We start from the raw sequence: 23,172 nt of genomic DNA, 5'->3' as shown, positions 1-23,172 counted from the left end.
ACCCTTAATTCCCAAGATCCTCTTTGTTTAAATTGATCCGATATCATCAGGTGAGGTTGCAGGAATGAACCATGAAGAACATTGTTACTGAGCGCTAGTAGTTGATAGAACTATGCCAAAGATAATCACTTAGTTTGTTCTGTTGATTAAATGGCTTTACATTTGGCAAAGAGTGCATTATGACTTTAGGACTTGAGAATTACTTGTGACTTGCAATCGACTGACTTGGTCCCCCCTTTGGGAAATGTGCATGCATCTGTTGAGGACTATTTCCCGCAGCAGGACAGTGTGAGATCGACTGAGAATAAACTACAATGTGTGTGTGTGTGTGTGTGTGTGTGTGTGTGTGTGTGTGTGTGTATGTGTGTGTGTGTGCTCATAGTGATGAAGGAACTTGTCCCTCAGTGCAACATGTGGCTCAGTGATGTGTTTTTAATTGTTTTTGGAAAACAATGAAGCTCTATGACACGCAGGAATAAAATATATCACTGTCGGTTTTGGTCTTTTCATGAGAACTGTTGACAATAAGAAAATGTTCTTTAAACGCCTCATTTTAAAATGGAAGTTCTGATTGTTTATGTACAATATGTAATCCAGCTATAGCACTAACTGTGTATAGGGACGAGATATCTGATCATGCTATCTGTTATGCAAGGAGAAGTTTAGAAGTGCGGTTATTAATGTGTGCGTGTACCTCTGGGCATAAAAACAAAAAGCATGAGACAGTTTTGTTCTTCAAATATATAATCTTAGTTCAGTCATACAGATATATACATTGTATAATAAATAATATTTATAAAAACATAACATTTACGATTATAAAATAAAAAGGGAATTATTCACTTTAAAACATTTGTACAAAACTTTGGATATAGCGGGGGGGAGATGGAGGTGGAGAGGGAAAGGTGAGGGGGTTGGGGGGGTTGGAGGGAACTGAACACAGAAAGGTAGGCCCAGGTAGGGAGGGGCTGTGTAGAAGATGACACAAATGCTAAGCTATGTCACAAAGAGAGGACAGCCTATACACTACTGGGTAACGTGTGTTTTTGCTGTTGAATATAATTAATAGGAAGCAGGTGGGACTGTCAGAACATGTTGGGTGGAAACCTCTCTCAGTTTGTTCCACCATTGTGAAGAGCCAGCCTGCCATCCATCCATCCATCCATCCATCCTTTTTTCCACTTTACTTCTGTTTGTCACTGGCAACTATCACGCACACACACACACACACACATCCACATCTTGCACACATAAATCATCGGGCTCCTGATGAAGTTTCCCAACCTCTTTCTGCTCAATGTTCTCAGGATAAGAACTCGAGAATCTACATGAACTGGAAGTCTTCTCTGTCCACCCAGAAATCACAGCTATTTTTCCTCAATGATCTGAAAATCATTTCCTTTTGTTAAAAATTACAAGTCAGCGTCAACTGGGCAGTCATCCATGCCTCTGAAAAAAATATTTGGAGTAAATTACAGTATATTGTTCTTCCAATATCTCCAAAACCAGAAGAGCTAGGCAGTTTTGGGGTGTACTGACAAGAGTACAAGTTCATAAATCAGGGTTCTTAAAAACCTCAACTGTCCAACTCAGGGGAAAATATAGAGAGAAGGAAGGGAGGATGTGAAAGCCAATCAGAACCTACTTTGAATCTGTCCACATCCACATGTCGTCACATGTCCCCCTTTTTTTTCTTTCTTTTCTTTTTTTTTTTTTTTTACAGTGATAAAAGAAAGATTTGCTTCAGACAAAATTCTGTAAGATGGACCGGATGAACGCTTGAAGTGTTTGCTAAAACGAGCTCCCAATAATCCCTTTGCTCATGAGACCAGAATTGTTATTAAACATGCTTAAGCTTCCAGTTTGATGCATAAATGATCTCCTACTCACATAATTTGAGCGCTATCTTTCCCTGGCTGTTGTTCACCACAACGCTCCTTATATTGAATAATGTATGACCGTGTTGCATCACACTTTGTGGAAATCATGAGCAATTTACAGGTTGATGGTGCCCGAATGCAGAACAAAGTCGTCATTCATAAGAGCCGATAGCTCGCAACCAAGAAGAATTTGCTCGCATAAACAACGCTCAAATTTTTACCACCTGGAGTAATGTGTAACTGAATAGTGCATACATATACATGTGTAGGGTTATTAGTTAGTGGAATGAGCATGCTTGTTCACACACATGCTGCATACCTCCAGTCCCAGCCCAATGGTAATATTTCAGAAATGCAGGGCTATAAAATCAGGCTGTAGCATATATCTTCCAGGCTCCCCGGTCGACTGGTGCAGTAGAGTCAGTCAGCAGGGGAGTAGCAACACTGAGGATTTCATCAGCTCAGTAGTTAACAAAAGACAGGACTGTGGCACTTCCAACACCTGCCTGCTGTTTTCAGTTCAGTTCAGTAGTTACAAAGTGATGGTTTCCTGGGGCTGCCGACGTGTTCAGTATCACTTACGACTAAGTGACAGTGTAGAGGTTGGTTTAGTTTAAAAAAAAAAAAAAAAAAGGTAAACCGGCCAGACCGGCCAGAGAAGTGAGGTGTTAGTTAGAAGATGCTTTTTATTCAAAAGCAAAGAGAGTCTGAAAGTTTTTTTTTTTTTTTTTTTTACTGCATTAATCTCACAGGTAAAAAGTGTTACTGTACATGCCACAGACGTTGTGTTGGCATGGAGGGGGGAAATAAATAAAGACAAGGGGGAGGGGAGGGGAGGGGGCCCAATGCTGCAAGGGAAAGAAAGGCGCGGGATGGGGGGGGGGCACAACTCTAGCTTCTTCCCATGAGAGCGGACTAGACTATCAGTCAGGTCAACACAGGACACTCTCTGGTCAGATATTATGGAAATGTAGTGGTTTGGAAGACGGATTCTAGAGCAGGGTTTTCATTAAAAAACAAAAAAGTATCCATTACTGATGTGCCATTACCCATTAGGGCCTGAGTGTGTGTGTGCTGATGAATATGTTTTTTTGTATGGGATGCAGAGTGTGCAAGTCTGTGTCTTGAGGGAGGGTGGGGAAGCAGGGAGGTCGTGCAGGATTTGGGGGAGTTGGAGGGCGGGTGGGCAGCACTTGTAGTCCAGCAGTCAGTTTGTCTGAAAGCACAGGCCTCTCTCACTTACATGTGTGAACGTCATAGACGCGCACACACTCCTGGCAGCTGACGTAGCAGCACCAGTGGAAGATGCAGTGGCACTTCTCTTTGCGTTTCTCAGTCCGGGTGTTGTGTCCGCGGCCGCAGCACAGCAGGTCGCAGCCCTCGATGCCATGCGAGGACACGTTGCAGGCCCGGTCGCGTGTCCCAAAGGAGCCGGTCTCCGGGTTGGGCTCGCAGAAGTTGGGTGAGCCCTCATAGTAGACCAGGTCACGCTCAGTGGGGTGCTTAAAGAAGTTGTACTTGACTCGCAGTGTCTCCACCCAGCCTCGTGACTCGCGGTGCTTCTCCACCACCATCTCCGAGGCGCTGTCGTACTTGTCCTTCAGGTAGTCGCCCAGCATGCGGAAGTCTGGCTGAGCCCACCAACATGTCTTCACCTCGCAGCTCCCTGACAGGCCGTGGCATTTACAGCGCAGGTGCATGTGGTCAAGGATGGTCTGAGGAACACAGAAGACACTTTTATGTTCACTTTGTAGGAATGTTTGACCAATGTCGGTCCTAAACATGGTTGCTTTAAAAGTGGGGTCTCACTCCCTGCTCATCAAATACCGACACTTTGGCAACTAAAAGCGTTGGTATTCGACGAACTCTACATGTTGTGTTGTGTGGCTCACTCCAAGCCACTTTGTCTGTTTCTCATTTACCATAACCCAAAGCCTCGGTATTTGATGACCTGGAAACAAGATTCAATAATCAGCTTTCTACAGAATGACTATTTCTTGTCTTAAAAGAATCAGATTCAATACCCATAAATACAACTTAATATAGACTAAAAAGCAGCTATTTATCAGCCTGGCAAACATCCATGTTTTTAAGCTTTCGTAACCCATTTTTCCTGATGCATTAAAGCAAAACTCCACTGAAAACTGTATATTTTGATAGTAGAAAGTCACTGCCTGTAGGCTGTAAAAAGGTGGCTATGAAGCTTGATCCATCAGCTTGGATTCAAAGAACAGATTTCAGTCCAGAGTCATGGCAAAACGTGTCAAAATATCTGTAGAAACCTCTTAAACACAGAGGATCTGTATGTTCTGTATGTGTTCCCTTAGCCTAAAAGCCCCTAAACACACTTCTTGTGGTCGAGTTTTGGAGCTTGAGGTGGTGAGAAGTTGATGATGGATGTTTTGACTTGTTTTTAGTTGTGTCTCTGAGCTGCCGCTGGAATCCACTCGAACTGCTGTGATTTCCAGCTGACTGCGTCTGCCATCCTCTGGGAAGAGTCAAACTGTAAAACTCCACAGAGCCACCTTTCGACAGGGCCGACAGGTGGTGAGAATTTGATCCTGACAAGGTAGATCCTTTTAAAGCGTAATTAACTAAAATGCGCTGGTCTTAATTTAATGACTCAGCGCTTATGGGGCAGTCAAGTCACTCACCGCCAAGCAAGATCTATCGGAATTTTACGGTCAAATTTACAGGAAATTCAGTAATGCAGACTAACAAAACCACAAAAGACTCGCAGAGCTGGCCAAGAAAAACAATATGCCACTGGCTGCAATTTATTTAAGTGTCATGCAGCTGTGAAGTACAGAGGCTCTGTGCTGCTGCTAATTCTCTCTGAAGTCACTGGCTCACATCATGAGTGTGCTGCCGCGGGGCATATTTCACCTTTGTGTTTTGATTTTGTTGTGCTTTAATTCAACAGCTATATTTAGCTGCAGAATTCCCCCAGCTGGGGCGGAAGGCAGGTGGCTGGGGCACCTCTGGGTGAGGAAGGGGAGAGTAGGGGAGGGGGGGCAGATGTAGGGGTGGATGGACTAGTGACATCACACTGTGAAGCTTGTCATGCCAACATCAAGTCTCAGAGGCCCTGGGGGCTAAATAATGGAGCGTGAGAGGGCCAGGTGGAGAGGAGAGGAGACTCCTGACAGTACTGCTGTTCAGCTAGCTCCTGTGGTCGCCCCGGCTGCTCATGTGTGCTCTGATCAAAGGGCTGTCTTGTTGCCGTGTGGTCCCACCATTTGCCCCTCAGCAAGCAGCCGGAGAGTCTATTTTCTCCAAGCGGCGACAGCAGCCAGTGATGTTTTAAGTCGGAGTTGATTTCCTTCTTTTCCCCCTCAACTCACTCAGGTTATTTGACTGGCAGGGAATTTTTCATTGGGATGCAAGGCATGAAAGGCGAGGTGTGGGGGCAAGACGGGAGAGAGGGTGTTGCTTAGATGAGTAATTAACCAGTCATTCAAAGTCAAGTGCTCATTTTCAAGTGGAAACTCAGAAATGTGCGGACAAGTCAAATACCAAAACCCCTAGCCGTCACATAAACAATTAGTAATCCCAAACTGTAATGGTTCTTGTTTAAAGCCACTCCTTCTGCAAGATAGTCAGATCATTGTTCATTGTTTACTGCATCTCGGTTTCCCCCTTTTGCTCTAATTTATAGTACAATGTGTGCTGAGGTTATTAAATTATGTGAGCACTTTCATCCTTCAGTACAAAGTGTGCTCAACAATGGAACCTGCTTCTATCTTGCAGAGTCAGTCCTACAGATATCCAGTAGTAACTAGCCTACTTGTGGTACTCAATTTGTTCACTGTCTGGCCAAAGGTATGTGGATTCCCCTGTCCACCTCTGTTTTTCATGGTTTGTGCAAGGCCCCTTAGTTCCGATGAAGTGAAATCTTAATGCCGTAACATACAGTGAGACAGTGAACCTTTCCTGTTTTAACATGAGCAGCCAGGCCAGGTCCATAAATAAATGGTTTTCACAGTTTTATGTGGAGGAACTTGACAAACCCTGACCTCAACCCCATCCAACACATTTGGGATTAACTGGAACACAGACTGCGAGCCAGACCTTATCTAAGGCACAACATCAGTGTTGGACCTCACTAATGCTTTTGTGTCTGAATGGGAGCGAATCCCTGCTGCCAGGTTCCAAACTCTTGTGGGAATCCTTCCCAGAAGACTAGAGGCTGTTATAGCAGCAGATTAATGCCCATGGTTTTGGAGTTCAACAATCACATGTGGGTGTAATGTTCAGGTGTCCACATACTGTTGACCAGGTAGTGTATTTCAGTTTGGAAAAATTGAAACCTAACAGCACATCCCTGCACACTTTCCTCAAGTGTCTAAATGTGTTTACCGTGCGTCCTGCCTCGTTGTTGTGTCGGTTCATCGCAGAGCGAGCGTCTGGCCGGTTCTCTCTGGCGTCTGCGAACTCCCTGGATACCAGCACCCCAAACTCTGCATCCTCACTGCAGCCGCCCCATTTCCAGCCCTCCCCGGGGGGTCCCTTGTGGTGGGAATCACAGCCGCACATGGTGGATGTGCCCTCAGCACAGGAGCGCGTCACTGCAAACGCCACGCCTGCTGAAGCTATAGCATGGACAAACGCTGACTCTCTGGTTGCTGAAAGAGACGGATGAAGACAGACAGAAAGACAGAGAGAAGGAAAAAAAGGGATAGAGGGTGTCAATCTTGTGTTAAACATTGACAAGGCAGTCTTTACTACTGCCAACATCCAGACAGAGGTACTGAAAGGGATACCTCTAGGCAATAACCTTTTAACACAACATTTCATCTTTGAGAAGGCACATTTATTTACCGGTATTTGCCACTGTGAAAAACAAGAACCCTATAGAAAAAAAAATGGTTCACAGTGTTTACCATATGATCATCATCAGCGATGAGGAAGCACATACAACATGGAGACAGTGAAGGAGCCTAAAAACAGAGTCCCTGCAGTGACATCAGCCCATTGTGGTTGTGTCAGGAGGGCCTAACGCTCAGCGGGATCTCAGTGACCTCCTGTCATCCCTGAGGTGTGCTGCTTTGCATCTGGATAGTGTTTCAGGAATGTTGTCACCCCCTCCCCTCCTACCAGTCCCTGCTCAGAGCCCAAGGCCTTCTGGTGAAACCTAGCAGTGTGTCGGCCTGTTTCTTTTTTGCACTGAGGGATGGAGTTACGCCTCCTTTGAAGGCAACAGCTTATTATGTAACCAGACACCATTGTTTCACAATCACAGCACACTTACCGTGGCTCACCCATTACACTCCGCTAGCTCTGTAACAGACATAGAAAAACACACACAGAGGTATGGCGAGGTACCCTTAAGCAGTGGCTCGACTTTTCAAGAGCAATGAGCGGTCTGATATGCACAATTGTGTGATTTGAGTTTTGAAATTTGTATGAACACGACCAGAGGATAAAACCTGTATTTTGCAGACCACAGTAGTTACTAAAGCCAGAAATTCCTCAGCAATTCAACTGCCAATGAAGCTTTCAGGACCCAATCAGACTACTTTATAACCCACAAACAAAGTGTACTGATGTTTGGCTGGAGGCTAGTCATATGTTCCTACTCTGAAAGTGTCTGCAAGCAAAGTTACGAGACAAAAATATCGTTTTATTTATGGTGTTTGATGCCACAGGGGTCAATATCTGTGCTGTTTTAAATTTTTTAATATCACTTGAGTCATTTTTTTGCTGATCATCTATATTTCTGGCATTTCTGAGAGTAAGCATGCATTTAATTTACAGGGTGGAAGGTCGGATGGATCATCTGAGCTGGTATTTTGTTGTGAAACGTAATACAAACTGTTCTTTTTAGATGTATCTTATTAAATATAAACAATGAAATACCAACTAGACTTTTGTGTGTCTAGAAATACTGTATTTTTACCCTTCATTCTCACAGTTTTGGTCTAAATTCCCAGTGAATCCTTGCACGACTGGATGACACACAGTCCTCAGGTTCGGCATCCCTGCTCACCCTGGCAAGCCTAGCTGGGCCCTCCACAACAGGGGCCTGTGAGCCCTGGGCCCCTGGAGCTCTGGCTGTTAGCCAAGGCTAGCGCTGCTCCTGCTACCTGCTGGGCCCATCAATCCGCCTTTGTTTCCCTTGTGTCACACTGTATTATCCACACAAAGAGCCCAGCGACTCGCGCCCCCACAGCCCCGCTCTGCCCGGAGCTGGCATTCCCTAAACTCCCTAACCCCCCCCACGACCCTCTTCTCTCTCTCTCTCTCTCTCTCTCTCTCTCTCTCCAGCCACCCCTCTGCCAACACCCTGAGCTGAAATCCCATACACCACCACCCACCACAGGACCTCAACCCCCCACTTCCTCCAGGCATCCACCAACGGCACCACCATGGCCAACGCGCAGCTTAAGGTGGCTGGGGCTGGTGGTAGCTCTCCCTTCCCTAACTCAAACTTTTCCATTCATCACTCCCAAAGTGAGACGCTGTCCTTCCTTCCCTCCTTCCCTCCTTCCTTCCTTCTCTTGCTTCCCTATCCCAAAGTGCACACCCGGGCTGGGTTGGGAGAGATCCCCTTTCAGCCTGTTTTCATGACAGAGTCAAAAGGGCGTGTGAATGGGGCGTCCGTGGGAGCTGGACTGTGTGAGGCGCGCACTGGTCTTCATGCACAGTAGGGGTTGAGCGGAGCCCCCCGGCCCTTTTCTATTGCCTGTAATCTCATTTGGCCTCCCCTCTCCCTTTTATTTGACTGAGGAGCTTGGACTGCTCACACTGCCCATTTCTGCCCAGATTCCTTCCCCTCTGACATACAGGGTAATTCATTTCCAATCAGCAGCCTCGCTCGCAACACTCAAACTTCTACCTTTAAATTTAGGGACTGCGAGGCCTTCAGCGGGACACCTGTGCCTATTGTTTCCCACTGTCACAGCTTTCGTGGGATTGTTTAAAGCACACAGTTAGTGGTGAGGTATCTTACAATTAGTATTCTGCGTGTGAAGCGCCTGATGGATGTCTCCAGTATATCAGCTGTACTTGTCAGGTTTCGCTGATAGATTTACCACGCTGACCCTCTTTCATGTAAGAGAGTGTAAACACGGTTGGGACAACCGAAAAGAAGCCACTGACTCTGAAGACTAATGCGATATTGAAGGTAAAGATAGATGGAAGTTGAATAATGTGTCGGTGCTTGTACCTGCACTCATTTCTCACAGCAGCCAGGAAAGGTGTATATTATTGTAATTGCCCTAGTTAGTCGTTTGTCAGCAAAAGCCCAGAGAACAGGCAGTGCTGAGCCTTAGGCTGGAAACTGTTAAATGTTATGTTTTGTAGCAGCTTGCAATAGCCTCAGATATATAACCTATTTTTTAAAGTGGTGTTGTTTGGCAGAGATAATTTAGATCATTACTTTTATACTGTGAGCCTCAGATACAAATGTACATCAATAAAAAGCAATAAAGATTCAGGCGTTTTTCTTAGCAAGCACTTGTAAATAATTTACCTTTATCTAGCACAGGGCCGAAGATGGCCAGGTTGTCCTTGATGGTGGTACAGTTCCACCGGCGGCCCCTAAACTGGTGCTGGCATTCCTGGATCCCCAGCTTGACACCTTCAGCAACGCTGGGCATGATCTCTATGTAGTTGCGACAGAAACGCAGCTGCTTGGGCACCAGGCCGGGGATAGAGCCACACAGGATGGGTTGGGAGCCCAGAGACGAGTACTGCTGCCCAAGGGCCAGGGACCTGTGGCACACAGAGAGGGGAAGCATCATTAAGCGAGATGTGCTGGGCATGAAAACACCTCCGTCTGTGTTCAGCACTCTGGGGGATTAGGACTAAAAAGAACTGCAGCATGATTAAAATAGGTTTATCACCACAACCAAACACCAGATCCTAACAGGCCATCACTGCAAATACAAATGAGCTCCATTAAGGTTGGACTGAATATAGGATTATCTTCTATGAGTTTATATTGAACCGCAATGCTTTTTTGCTACTGGCTAAAGTGTCTGTAGATACTGATTTAAAGCAACATTTTGCCAATTTTGGACTATTTTAATTTAAAGTATTGTACTGCTGTTTGTGTTTAGACAATATTTAACATTTGAGAACTTTGTCTCATTCTCTCAGAGGTATCAGAAAAGTAAACTTGCATCTGCACTGCTATAGAAACATTTCAAATGATACCCAACCCTAGCGCTTTTACCCATTTTAAAGGATTAAGGAAGTGAAATTGCCTCCCTCACAGTACAAGTCTGTGGCCCCCCTGAACTCAGCCCCACAATAGCACAATAAATGATGGTGACCTGAGTCGTCCGTGAAAGGCAACCTGCTCTACAAGGGAGTCTGTATTCATTATTAATCTCAGATTTAACTGTAAGCGTAGCTGTGTGACTGCACAGTGATTCATACTTGATTGTTTTATCGACTTATCTGTGTAATGTAGTTTATACTTAGAGATCTTCTGTTTATTTTGTAATTTTTTTCCCACTAGGAGGGGTTAGGCTAATAGGCCCACTTCAGGGCAGGGATACAAGCTATTAGTACTGACTTTTCAAAGTGTTCCCACTTGTTAGCATACACAGATCTGCTGATCTAACAGATAACGCACAAGAACCTGTCTGCTTAGTTTGGGAAAAGCCCCCTTACACTATTTCAAATATATGAAAACACCTGCCTCTGCAGTTCCATCATTCATTTGCGGTTATCCTCTGTAGCTTATTTTTTTAAGAATGACAGCGTACACAGCTGAGCTTGTTGGTGATGGATGAAAACAGCATATCTGAAGGTACGTGCCTCACCAGAAGGCCCGTGCAGATGTGCCTAAGCAGGGATTAATCACCACAACGAGACAGCCAAGATCAGCTTGTGATGCCAGAAACCATTATAGTTTCATTCAGGTAATTAATTTTAATTGCTTTTTATTTCTCTTGAAATAAAAGAGAGAGAAAAAACATGTTTTCCATGCCCATGTTTTAACATGCTTTTTGTGATGACAAGCTGGAACAAAACTGTAAGGTTTCACCCAGAAGGTCATGCAAATACTGTAGGATGTCAGACTAAAATTTCTTGTTTATTTATTTCTGGCCATTAATATATATACCAGCTGAAGAAACACATATTCCTGTACATGTCCGCATTCTTAAGAGATGGATGCTTTACAATAGATGTGTGTGAGCTGGGTGTACAGGGTTAGGGATGTGAAGATGTGCTGCCAAATCCTAGCTCTAAGAGGAGAGCTTTACCGGTGTCGAGCACACTCTCCAGCACTTGGTTGAGTCTGGGCCGACATCGTGGCGCTGGAGGCCATGAGAGGATCATGGGGGAACAATTGACGCTGATCAGATCAGAGCGCCACTCAGGATGACCTCAGGACCCCCGCAGGGCGCAACCCAATCATAGCAGCCACTGACTCTGACAGATGAGTGCGGCGCAGTGCCCCACCCCAACACAAAAGTCAAGCCATTGAAGTCACAGGGAAAAAAATCCCCCCTCAGATAGGTTCACAGCTCATGTGCGCTTTTGCTTTCTACATATGGCTAAACCCTGCCCCCACCTCCCGACACCCTTCGCCCCTCCCATACACTGTTTTTGATCTCAGGTGAGCATTGTTACAGCAGGATCCCAGGTATCAATGTTTGCCAGGGGAGCTTACACACTGAGCCATGAGAGTTGTTTTGCTTTTACAGCTGGTCTACTGGAATATATGATGATCACATAACCAGCCACTTGTGTTGTTGGCATGAGCCCTCTGACTGACACTGATACACAACAAACAATTCTTATGTTTCAGTATGAAACCCTGTCTGATCACAGTTCCTCCAGGATAGTACAGTTACATAAACTATTCAAAACTTTCAAACACTTCTCTGCAGGAGGAAAAATACTTCTCATCTCTTTCATTTCCAACTTAAATGCTGTTTTGCCCAATTTGATGTTCTGATGAAGAGTTAGTAATTTGATAGTGCTCATCAATCTCCATTCATGTTCTTGCTTTGGGTGTACCCAAGCGACGGCAGCCACATTAGCTCATCTGCCAGTCCCAATCCCACCAACATCACTGAGTTCAAGTGTTGCTGACTTCACTCTGTCTGGTGACTGAGTGACTAAGGACCTTAATTACACTGTCTGCTAGCTTGGTTACTGCCCATTAATCTCTCCGTCATGGGATGGACCCGAGTGGATGATGCTCTGCACAGAGCTTTGGTTTGAACTCTGGTGTCACACGCTCCCAAACAACATCAGTCAATGCAAAGGAAAATCTCTCCTGCCCAAGTGAGATATCTCTGTATATAGACAACTGTGCCAACCTCTGCTACATTTCGGGTTCTATTCAGGACAGCTAAACAACTTGCCCACCACTATGACATAGTGGCTTAGCCAGTAAATCTGGGATTTCTGATGGAATCAATTAGCTAACCGCATGGGACTCTGTGGTGGACATAGCATGTTTAGACTACAGGCTGTGGATCTGCCAGCCTATTTGTCTTTGTTTGCAAAGGATGTGCCTCCCTTGATCCGTATGGACAGATGAGATGAAAGGGATATCTTTTTGGCTAGGTGCTAATGAGAGTCTTAACCCTGAGGGGTTATGAGGCGTATCGTGCAAACAGACACACACGCAGACTCATGCATGCAGACCACATGTGTGCCATGCTGATCCTGCCTGCTTTGCCTCACTTCTCGGAAGCCACGAGCAACGTGTCTCAACCGAGTGAGGGAGCAGCAGACGCAGAGACCTCCACAGAGGCAGAATGCCGGGGGAATCTGCTGCAGGGGACGAGACAAGCAGCAGAGCAGCAGCGAACGGCAGGGCTTGGCAGGTGCATGCCCAGGCAGGTCCGGATGGGGCCTCTACTGCCCCGGGGGGTTTACGGCTCGGTTGGGGGTTTTCTCAGTATCTAAACTGGCTGATGTGAAAGTATGACGGGCGGCTGGAAACCACAGAAATGAAGCAGAGGAAACAAAGGGATTCCACCACACACCTTGCTGAAGAGTGGAAATTCACGCAATCAAGACTTTAACACTGTCAACAAAAACTTCTGACTCAACCACTCCCAGTGTAATAAAATCACTACTACAATCTCTGCTGCTTGGTTAGAAACGTAGAGTGCCAGGAGTTACTCTACTGCATCTCTCAGTTTTTATTTTGTCTGGGAGAAGCTCAGCTTTAAGCTCAAGAGGTGAGTCAAGGACTCTTGTACTGTCAGAAATATGTTGCAGCTGCTATTGTGGGAGGTCTACATTACAGGGGTCAGTGTGTAGCACATGTCTGTGCACAGATGAGCTCCCTTTGTGTGACAACCTCCTATGTCCAGAGGCACAAAAAGTACCAGGTGACCCCCTGAACCTGTTGAGAAGAACACGACATCTGACCTCAATGCCTTTAGCCTGATGGTCTCAGAAACAGTTTGAAGTTCATGATCAGTATGCAAGTTTCTAAGATCAGGTGCCTGCTCAAACTCAGATTCTCTCTAGTGTGTACGTGTGATCAAACACATTTATCTTTAATTGAGGAAAATAAAATAAGTACATTTATTCGGGACCTTGGTATTACACATTTTGGATACTGAAAAACTTGCTTAAATTGCACAAGCATGACATGGTAAAACTTCCACACATGAGCATGCACAAATACAGACAACTCTGCTGCAACACTCCAAGGTACATTGTACCTGTGATGGTCAAATGAGCTTTCATAGTACTTTAAGGAATAATTTCATGCATTTTCACTTATAAATATAGATATAGCTTGGCATCAGTGTGCCCCTCATATTTACATTTGAGACTTTTGCATTGATGATTGCATTAAAGTCCCATTGATAAACTCTCACCTTGTATGCAGGGGTAGATCTAGAGAAGTATTCATGGGGTGGCAAGAGGGTGGGAATGACGATATTTTAACTCAAAAACATTATATTATTGTGGCACATTAGTAAAAGTATCTAAACTTGGTAAGAAAAATCAATACATTGTTTTATTTTAAAGGTTTAAAATGTGGCCTTAAAAGGTCATAACACAAATTATTAGAATTGTTTCGCGATTATTTCTTGTGTTGCACAAAATAACCAATTGGATAACACTCGAAGGATCTTTGAGGAATCTTAAAATGTCTTCAAAATAGTGTTACGTGTTCTCAAACTACCTGCTGAAGAATCTTTCAAAATTGTAAATCTAATAATTAGCATAAATGTATGTATTGTACTTGGCTCATAGCGTTCTCAACCTTTTCCTTAAGGGACCCATTTTTTGTATTTAATAAACTGAAGACCCCTGACTGAGTGACATATTTTATGGATATTTCATATCATATGCAAAACTGTACAGTGAACACAAATAGTGAACTCAGTAAAGAAGTTTGTGTAAAACGAATGATTGGATTTATTTCGAGCAGATTATTTCCTGTAGCTTTTCCACAATCATACAGACTCAATGGGCTTCTTTTTTTTTGACAAATTCAGTGTTTTCATGTCTCTGGCATTTGGTCATTGTTTGATTACACAATTTCCTTTACATTTACTTTTCTTTACAGAAGTGGACCAAATGCTGAGATATAGGCCTGCTGTGTATACTTTTAAAGTTTTCTTACAAGCCTTAAAATCAAGAGGACCCTTCAACTCCCCATGAAGCTTTGGTGACCCCCAGGTTGGGCCCCACTGTGTTATATCATACCATTGGATTGGATATTATTAATAGATGAACGTGTATGCAGCATCCTGATGTTGAAACTAGCTGGTTGAGGTGAAGCTTATCGTACTGTGGGGTACATTGATTAATAAAAATGCATGTTTTATTAGCTTATCACATGCTTTGTGTGTATCTGAACCTGCAATAGGAATAGTAACTATAATTATTAACATATCACCTGCTGCTTACAATATCGCAACATATTGAATCGTAACCCCTGTATCGTCCTATATCCTGTATCCTACTATATATCAGAATGTACTGAATTGTAACCCCTCGTATCGTCATACAAATCGTATCGCCAGATTCTTGCTCCAGTATGTAATCCCTGGTGGATTGCACAAGTTAAGTCAACGTTTTTAGTGGTTTGTAGTTCCGAACAAATTGGAATGTTTAAGTGGCAACCAAAGTATGAGAGTGAAGCAGAAAGGAAAAGAGAGGGATTAGAGAGCCTGTCACAATCCATCCCTCCATGCATTATTCCTTAGGCACTGTTCAAAGACTCATGGAAACCTGCGTGCATGTGTGAAGGCAGACTGAACTACACGGCTGTGTTGCTACTTGTAAGTTCCGACTTCCAACGCGGTTATCACTAAGATGATGGCGAGGGATGGTATTCCTCGATCGTATTACCCATTCGGTTTTAATTTGCTCGTATTACCCATTTAATTGGCTTGCGCCCTTGTTGCAGGGCATGCTGAAAACTTTTTTTTTTCATTTTTTCAATTTTCCATTCCGTTTCATCACAAGCTGGGACACTCTCCAGACTACTGCTTTCAGGTCAGAGGATGATGTATTTAACTACACCTCCTTTGTGCAGAGACATAATTAGAGTTGCAGTTTTTCAACTCTGACACTCTAATGAATCTCCTTCATTGTATTAGTAAAGAGCAGTATACAAAACTTATAGGTTAGTTCTTCAATTCGAACTTTATTATATTTTCTGTTTCTAAATAAGTCAATAAGTATTTTAAAAGCATTCATCCTTTATAAACTGATTTGATCCTGGCTTCAGATTTGATAAAATGCTATTGTTTTCCAGGGTATTTGCTACAGTGGTTATTGATAATGGGTGCCAGTCGTTCTTAGCCATGTCTGAACAAGTTAACTTATTTCATTAAAGAGAAATTAATGTTAGCTTATGCTGGGTTTGTGCCTGAAGCGCTGAGTCCTGAGTGTGTTCTGTCACTTCCTCTGTGAGAACCAGGCTTCTGAAAAGGCCTCTGCAGCGACAGACTGCAAGAATATTGTTTGCATTAAACTCTAATCTACCTCTAATTTACCTCTATATGTTGACGCCGCAGCTCAACTTGTCAGATTTGCCCGGAGGACATCGTGTTGCTAAATGAGGCCCTAGCAGAGCAGTCTGAGACGTGCACTGAAAACATTGCCACCAGTATTTCATTTATAAATCCCACAACAGAGTCCGCAGAGAGATAAAGACACTCGAAAGAGAGTAAGTGGGCCAAGGAAAGTTGCCGGCTTTGCCCGAGGATGGGACTTTTCCTGGTGGAGGCTGGAATGCAAAGCTCCTGTCTGTGTTTTGTTGTCTTCTCTTTTTCTTTGGCACACTTTTGATTTGTAGTCCAACAGCTCCTGGCTGATCAGATAAAAAATGACAGGACCCCTGAAAAATGTTCCAACCTGTTCTTTCTTTCTACCTCCTTCTTGCCTCCCCTCTTTTCCCCTCTCTGCAGACTGTTGCAGAGAGTGTGGAGTTGGGACAAGGAGCCCCTGCAGTCACATGTATGGAGACGTGAAGAGGGAAACTGAACAGGGTGTAAACTTGTGAACCTGCCTGTCAGGAAGTGAATGAGAGCAGCAGTAGCTCTGCACAGAAGTGCACCAGAGAGTACAAGGCACTGACAAATGCACATCTGACCGCATGGCTTGGTGTCTTGGTCTGTCTGTAGGTGGACACAACAGAGTCTGAGCTGCTGTCTTGAAAGGACAGAGCTTGTTTGAATGAGAGTCTTGAGGGACTGTGTGAATGAACCGCAGCTCAAACGGCGCATTGTTCCCTGCCTCTGCTCATTAGGGCCAGCTTGTTGGCACTGCTGCTTGAACTGTCAGCAGTAATGCATCCTATGCAAATCATAACTCGTAACGGATTGTCTGGAATCTTCCGTTGTATGTCTGGAATTTTTCGGTGGAAGTTTCAAACACCACACAGTGTCTTTAACAGTAATTAAAACCTTAATTGCTGTTGACTTTCTCATGCTTGGTTGATTTTAAAAAACTGGAATGTGAAACTTCATCGTGGGGGATAAACCTGGTTAACAAAGCTTGTGCACAGATATTTCACTCTCAGGCAGTCCACACTTTTCCACTGATCTGTAGGTCCCTATCTTTATGAAACCAACTGTCATGCATGTTTTTACCTCTCCCTTTTACCTTTGTACCTTTTGTGGTTGTCGTACTTTTTCGGTGCAGGCTGAAAGGTACCAAACGCAGCAAAAACTGGCATCAAACATCTTTGACAGTATAGCAGTCTTATTCACATATTCTTTGATATGATCAAATTATTTTTATTTTTATAAAAAAAATTATTATTGTTTAGCTGCTTCTGTTGTTGGATTAAATATATATATTTCTAAATTTTTAAGCAAAAAAAGGTATAATTTTAATGTCAGTACCCAAACTCTGCTATCATATCTCTAATGTTGTAAAACTTCAGAATCAAATGTGTGCAACATTATGTCATTATGTGATTGGAGATGACATTTGTTGCAAAGACATGACCCCTTCTACTGGAAATTATTGATAGCACCACTGTGTTAACTGGATCCTTTGTAATTTAGATATACTGAATGACATTCCTCTCTTCCTTTGCACATTGCATCTGTTGGTTGTTTGGTTGACCTGGTCAGTGACCTGAGGGCTTTGACTGAATATAGGCTGTACAGGTGTGAACAGTACATCTCTGTCACTGACCCTGTGTGTCAGAGAAATTGCTTTCTGCTAATAATTAACCTCTGTAACAAGCCATACAGGTGAGATCAGCCATGTAATGAAGACTTTAAATATTGTGTGTTTGTGCCTCCACACGTGTCCCTTAATGATCCCTTTGCCCCCGGCCGTGGCCGTTTTCCCTTTGAGGAACTGTCCTGGCCTGTGTTTTAGTGCAGCTAATAGCCGTGCACTGGGGGACTTTGTCATTTCCTACAAGAGCACATTGCATGTCCTTTGATGGTGGGTGAAGATTAGGACTCGCCTTCGCTGCTTTGAAATACCACTCTCCTTTGAACCTCTCACCTAGCTTGGGTTTGACTGGATAATGTCATCCCACAGGCCAGAGTGTTCACTGAAAACAGTCTTATAATGTTGTGTGAAGAAATGTGTTGGATCAGCGCATGAAGGCTACCCTCACTGACAGTCAGTACAAGTCCAGTTAAAGACCGGTGCATTTTTTTCCGGCCATTGTGATAAACAAAATTTTTTAATTGAATAAAAAAAACACTAAAATGTCACAAGATGTTCAAATCAAAGTGTTTTAATCAACTCCTTGAGCAATATTTCCTCATTTTGACCTCAGCAGTGGCAATACACCTGCTTAGGGCTAAGGTCTTGATCATTTTAGACCATATATCCATACGTTACATAGTCATACATGTTGTTAAAAAATGTGTTCCTTTCATATCCTGTATCCCTGTGGATATCACTCACTCTCTAGGGCTTTAGCCCAAAATTGCCATTGACCCTGGCCCTATGGCAGCCCTCAGCCATTCATAATGGAACCCCAAAGTTTCTTATGAATGACATTCTTCTAGACTTTCCTGCTCTTTTCTCTACCTTCCACTGCACTGTTGAGAATAATACCCAAACATCCTTGATCTTTTCACACAAGGCGGCAGACGGGAGGATTTTCCCGCAGCAAGAATCATTTAAGTGATCCCTTTGCCAACGGTAGGGGTTTTGGGGTTGAAGATTGGATTGAAGATTGGAGGTGGGGGGTGTCACAGTCAGATAATGACATTCCTGAGACCCAGAGATGGACTCTAGAGCCCCATTTAAGCCGCTCAGGTTGAACTGGAAAGGTCTGTGTGTAGCCTGGCTGGTTTGGTAAACCTAGATAGCTTTGCGTGAGATCTTTCGAGAGGTATGCCGCTGACATTACTGAGGCCCCGGCGGTTCCCAAAACTTCCACAAGTAGTGCTTCAAACAGCAAACACAATTTTAGTCAGGAAGCCGTATTTAGGCTTGTATGCGCTCCAAAGTTTAATTAAAGGATGTGGAATCACAGAAAGCTTTAAAAAGGCACAGATCTTAATTATAGAATAGTATTTATATGTGCACTGTTGACAAATGGCATCTTATTTTTGCTCTGATGATACAGAGTTGTTTAACTGTTATAACCTGTTTGTTGCAGTGACTGAATATCAGACATTGCAACAATCTTTCACCTGAGAGGAAGTTAAGTAATTTTAACTTGTAGCCTACTAATTGCTCATTAAAATGTATGCTGAAACAGATTTGTTGTCTGCAGCAGTTAACTCTCACTCTTTCTCTCAGTTTCCTCTCTCCCTACCCATTGCTCTCTGTTCGATTCTCATAACCACAACAGTATAAGTCCCAAGCAATCTAAAACACAAAAAAAATATCCACAATGATCCGGAATCCCTATGAGATGGCCCCACTTGAAATTACAATGAGCGCCGAGGAAATTTACATCAAGTGTACAACCTGTCATGCAGATTTAACAGCAGTGATGATAACAGAGGATTAAGAGAATAACAGTTATTGGATTTAAACATCTCATGGCTGTGCAGTGTGATATGACGGAGTTAAACCGGTAATCACTGCTGATGCTCGATGGCTGGTATTGGCATACATTCAGCTGAGGTAATTCCTTGCTGAAAGTGACTGTCATCATTCTCTTACAACCGCCGCTGTTTACGCAAGGAACGCAAACACACTTTCTGGCTGACAGGGTGGCTTAAGCTCTTCTGAAAATAGATGATGAGTTAAGCCACAAAGGCTTAATACAATATAGCGGTGACTCTTATTAACAACCTTGGTGTTTAATAAGAGCAGAATATTATGTCATAGCCCTTCAAGTTGTTATATTATTAAGTTTATTGTTATTGATTATTAAGTTACGTAGGTTAAAAGGTGAAACCAAAACACAACAATAAATCCAAGAACAGATATTTTTTCATTTTTCAAACCACACAGAAAGCATGGCGTTGTCAGATAATTGGACAGAGACACTGCAGGACCTGTGGATTATGTGTGGTCACAACATAGCTTTAAGCTGTCATGAATTCTCTCAAACCTTGTTTTTGAATGTTTTGTACAAAACTAGTGTTTCCCAAACATTCTTGCATTTCAAGAAGGCAATTTACTGCTCTGTCTCGCCTTTCCAAACCCACCTCATTAGTTTGCTATGCCTTTTCTTTCTTCTACACCTCATCTTCATCCATGCATATGTGCATATCACCGGAGTTATTTATGCTCTGTTTTGTTTTCAACACCTCGTCTTGTAAAAGCAAGGCTGCCAGGCATAAAGCAGTCAAAACTCCTCTTCCCTGCAACCCGTCCCACCTTGGCTGGAGAATTTATGGCCAAGTCATCGCCCCTGAGACAGAAGCTGAGAGGAGCCTGACTGGGCCCTTGCTGAAACTCGGCACCCTCTTGTTTGACGCACCACCTCATTTTGTCTCCTTTTGGACATGTTCGACACCGCGGGGTGATGCCACTGACAGCGCTGTTTGACACCCATTCCTCAGCACCTGCCCAGTCACCTGGAGCTACGGCTCGGCTTTTCATCTTTCCACCTTCCCAGTAACCCCTCACCCAGCCTACACTTCAAAATTTGTTACCCAAATCAAAGGTGGTGCGCATTGTTAAGGTTCGAACATTATACCAGTGTCATGTAAGCTCCTTGAACAGAACAGCTGCAGGTAATTCACAGAGAGAGAAAGCCAGGCTCTTTGTCACTGTTGTCTGATGATTCTTGCTGAAGCCAGGAGTGGGTGTAAAGTCCTCTTTGCCATTAACACTTCAGCCCTGTGGCCTGTGTGCTTGGCAGCTGCCTGCTCTGTAAATGAAACCAGAAGATGCTTGCGGTTTGGACAGCACTATGGTGGGACCACATGCTAGTTGGGCTACTAAAAGTGCAGTAGCTCTGACAAGTATTGTGTTGTGAGCCAAAAGAGCTTTGTCATACGCCTACGCAAATATCTCCAAAATAGAAGCTTTATGTTACAAAAGAAGACCAGGAGCCATGAGGTCAGCTGCATGTAGCTGAATTTGTAATGAGATAAACCTCTAAATTTCAGTTGCTGGTGCCAAAAGCGATCTGGGATAATTTAACAAAGAATAAAACCCTGCGGCACCTAAACACATTGTCTCCTGACAAATCCGTAGTGGAGGGGGTGAATTGTGGTACAATTGAAAAGCAAAATGATATGCTTAACTGTTTTACCAAAAAAAAAAAAAAATAAAGATTCATTTAATTACAGCTGATGGCCTACTGCAGACCACAAATTTGTAATATTTTTAAAAATTATGTACAACTTTGTCAGTGGCTGAGATTTTATGTTCTGTGCATGTCATACATCTACCAAAAAAAAAGCCCAAAACAATTCAGATTCAATTCACGGCATGTTTAGGGGGCCGGCGGCCTGAATGTAGAACAGTGACACACAATAGGAAACAAAACAAAATGACGCTGATCTTGTAAGTCATGATTGTTGTACTTCCTAGGGCACTCCTAAAATTATATGGTTGTATTTCAAGCAAAGAAACTGATCATGGTTTAGAAACAGGAGCCTCTTCTGAGGCTTTGTTGAGTTTTCATGAGCAACATCAGTGTTGTCATTGTCCTTGAGCGGTATCTTCAATTTATGTAATAATGAATGATCTTACTGACTTACACTGTTGTGTGGAAAAGTCCTTAGAGAGCTGTTGACAATTCATATCAACATGGCAACCACTCGCTATGTATTTTTTTCTTAAATAAAAAAAAAGAACCCTTTTAATCATTTAATGGTTCCCAAACTAAAAAAATCATCCTCTTAGCATCACAACATACTCCAATATGATAAATGGACCTGAGTGTAGAAGGGAAAAGAACGGCGAGCCTTTTCCGTTACACTAGTATTTGAGGTTAAGATTCTTTGGACTGGGCCGGAGAACATTTTTCCACGCAGTCAACTGAAAGTGCACATTCTGCCCTCTCAGAAAATTATCATTTGACCAAAAAGACTCTCTCTCTTTATGCGGCTATAGGGTCTGATGCTGAAACTGTGGATTTGTACTCACCACCAGATGGGATAGCCTCCAAGCACCCGTGAGCTGGACAACCACACACACATCAAATATCCAATCAGATACAAATCCATGAGGTAAGCCTTGTAGTGTGTGAGAGGGTAAATGGATCAATACATAGAACTTCCAGCAGGCAATGAAGAAGAGTTTCCAGGAAGAGAAGCTTTAGGGCAGCTTGATTGTTGAATGAGGGGAAGATTAAAATGATATTGAAAAAAAAAATCTTCCTCCTGTTTTCCCCCCTTCTTTGAGTCGGGCCAGGAAAGTGTGTCTGTCTCCTAGTAGTTAAGAGAATAAGTGTCTCTTACACACATGCACACACGCTCCTACCCGTCCTCTCCTTCCCTCCCTCTCTCTGAGGTTCTTCCCTAAGGTAGATATCTTTTTCTCTCTCTCTCTACTTTTTTCTCCCTCAGGATGCCTCATCCACAGGCCCAATATTAAAGGGGGGGTAGAGGCGGGGGGAATGAGGTTTGGAGATGTCAGCTGGCAAGCCAATCACAGAAGATGGCCTTAGGTTACGAAAAAAAAATTATTATTCGTTCCCATCTGTCAATCACACGCCACCCCCTGGTAATGTGGAAAAGAAAGGAAAGAGTGAAAAGAGGGAGGGAGGGAAATGAGAGAGGGAGGTATAGGGAGGGACACATGAAAAAGGTAGAGTAGAGTTGTTACTCAACTTGTTTCATCTGTGATCATTGAGAAAAAAATGATTCCCCAAAGTGTCTAGAGGTAGGTGAAGGGATGTAGGCCAGCTCCTGCGCAGAAGTCTCAGGGTTCACAGACGCTGACGTACATGTTGACACATTGATTTTTAGGGGTTGTGCCCTGACTAATTGATCCGGATATATGTGCATACAGTGCACACACACACACACACACACACACACACACAAACACGCACGTCAACACACGCATAATCTCTGTCCCACTCACGGAGACATTTACAGTGAATTTTCTAAATTGTTGTCCGCCCACCCCAACAGGGGAGGACATAAAAGGGGACACAATAAAGCCATAAACTGTGGTGGTGGCTGGGCCAGGCATGCAGGGGTTATATGCTTCAGCGGCCCAAAGGCGACACATTTTACATCAATACTATTGTCATTCTGATGGGCTGTGGGGCGAGCAGCCGTGGGACAGGGGGAGGAGGGAGAGAGAGAGAGAGAGAGAGAGAGAGAGAGAGAGAGAGAGAGAGAGAGATAGATAGAGAGTGAAGGAGGAGGGTGGGACACTTGTGATGGACTTAGCCTGAAGTAAGCACGCATTTGATTCACACACAAGGAAACTGATCGGGACAAATGCAAACAAGATACCCGGCAGAGATCAAACAAACCGAGTTGTAGTGATGACAATCTGG

At 43.7% G+C, this 23,172-nt stretch overlaps 1 protein-coding gene across 1 annotated transcript; it reads right to left on the bottom strand.

Moving 5' to 3' along the window:
• Positions 1-733: 733 nt before the first annotated feature.
• On the bottom strand, positions 734-22,216 carry wnt3 (wingless-type MMTV integration site family, member 3). The gene is made up of 4 exons (XM_051418418.1): positions 21,807-22,216; positions 9,355-9,596; positions 6,240-6,505; positions 734-3,595 (listed from the first exon to the last, which is right to left on the bottom strand). Exons 1-4 carry the CDS (start codon positions 21,884-21,886, stop codon positions 3,116-3,118), a joined length of 1,068 nt encoding a protein of 355 aa, XP_051274378.1. The 5' UTR covers positions 21,887-22,216; the 3' UTR covers positions 734-3,115.
• Between the last annotated feature and the right edge of the window lie 956 nt (positions 22,217-23,172).

Source organism: Dicentrarchus labrax, unplaced genomic scaffold (genome assembly GCF_905237075.1).
Source record: "Dicentrarchus labrax unplaced genomic scaffold, dlabrax2021, whole genome shotgun sequence".
In the NCBI taxonomy this organism is placed as follows: domain Eukaryota; kingdom Metazoa; phylum Chordata; class Actinopteri; family Moronidae; genus Dicentrarchus; species Dicentrarchus labrax.
This window is presented reverse-complemented; position numbering and strand designations above follow the sequence as displayed.

What these genes read in the sequence shown, in the direction of transcription:
- wnt3 (XM_051418418.1), bottom strand. Translation starts at nt 21,886, where the DNA reads ATGGATTTGTATCTGATTGGATATTTGATGTGTGTGTGGTTGTCCAGC. An exon ending in GGAGGCTATCCCATCTGGTG is followed by an intron (nt 9,597 to 21,806) that starts GTGAGTACAAAT and finishes TGTGTGCCACAG; the next exon opens with GTCCCTGGCCCTTGGGCAGC. An exon ending in CGGCCCTGTGCTAGATAAAG is followed by an intron (nt 6,506 to 9,354) that starts GTAAATTATTTA and finishes CGTCTCTTTCAG; the next exon opens with CAACCAGAGAGTCAGCGTTT.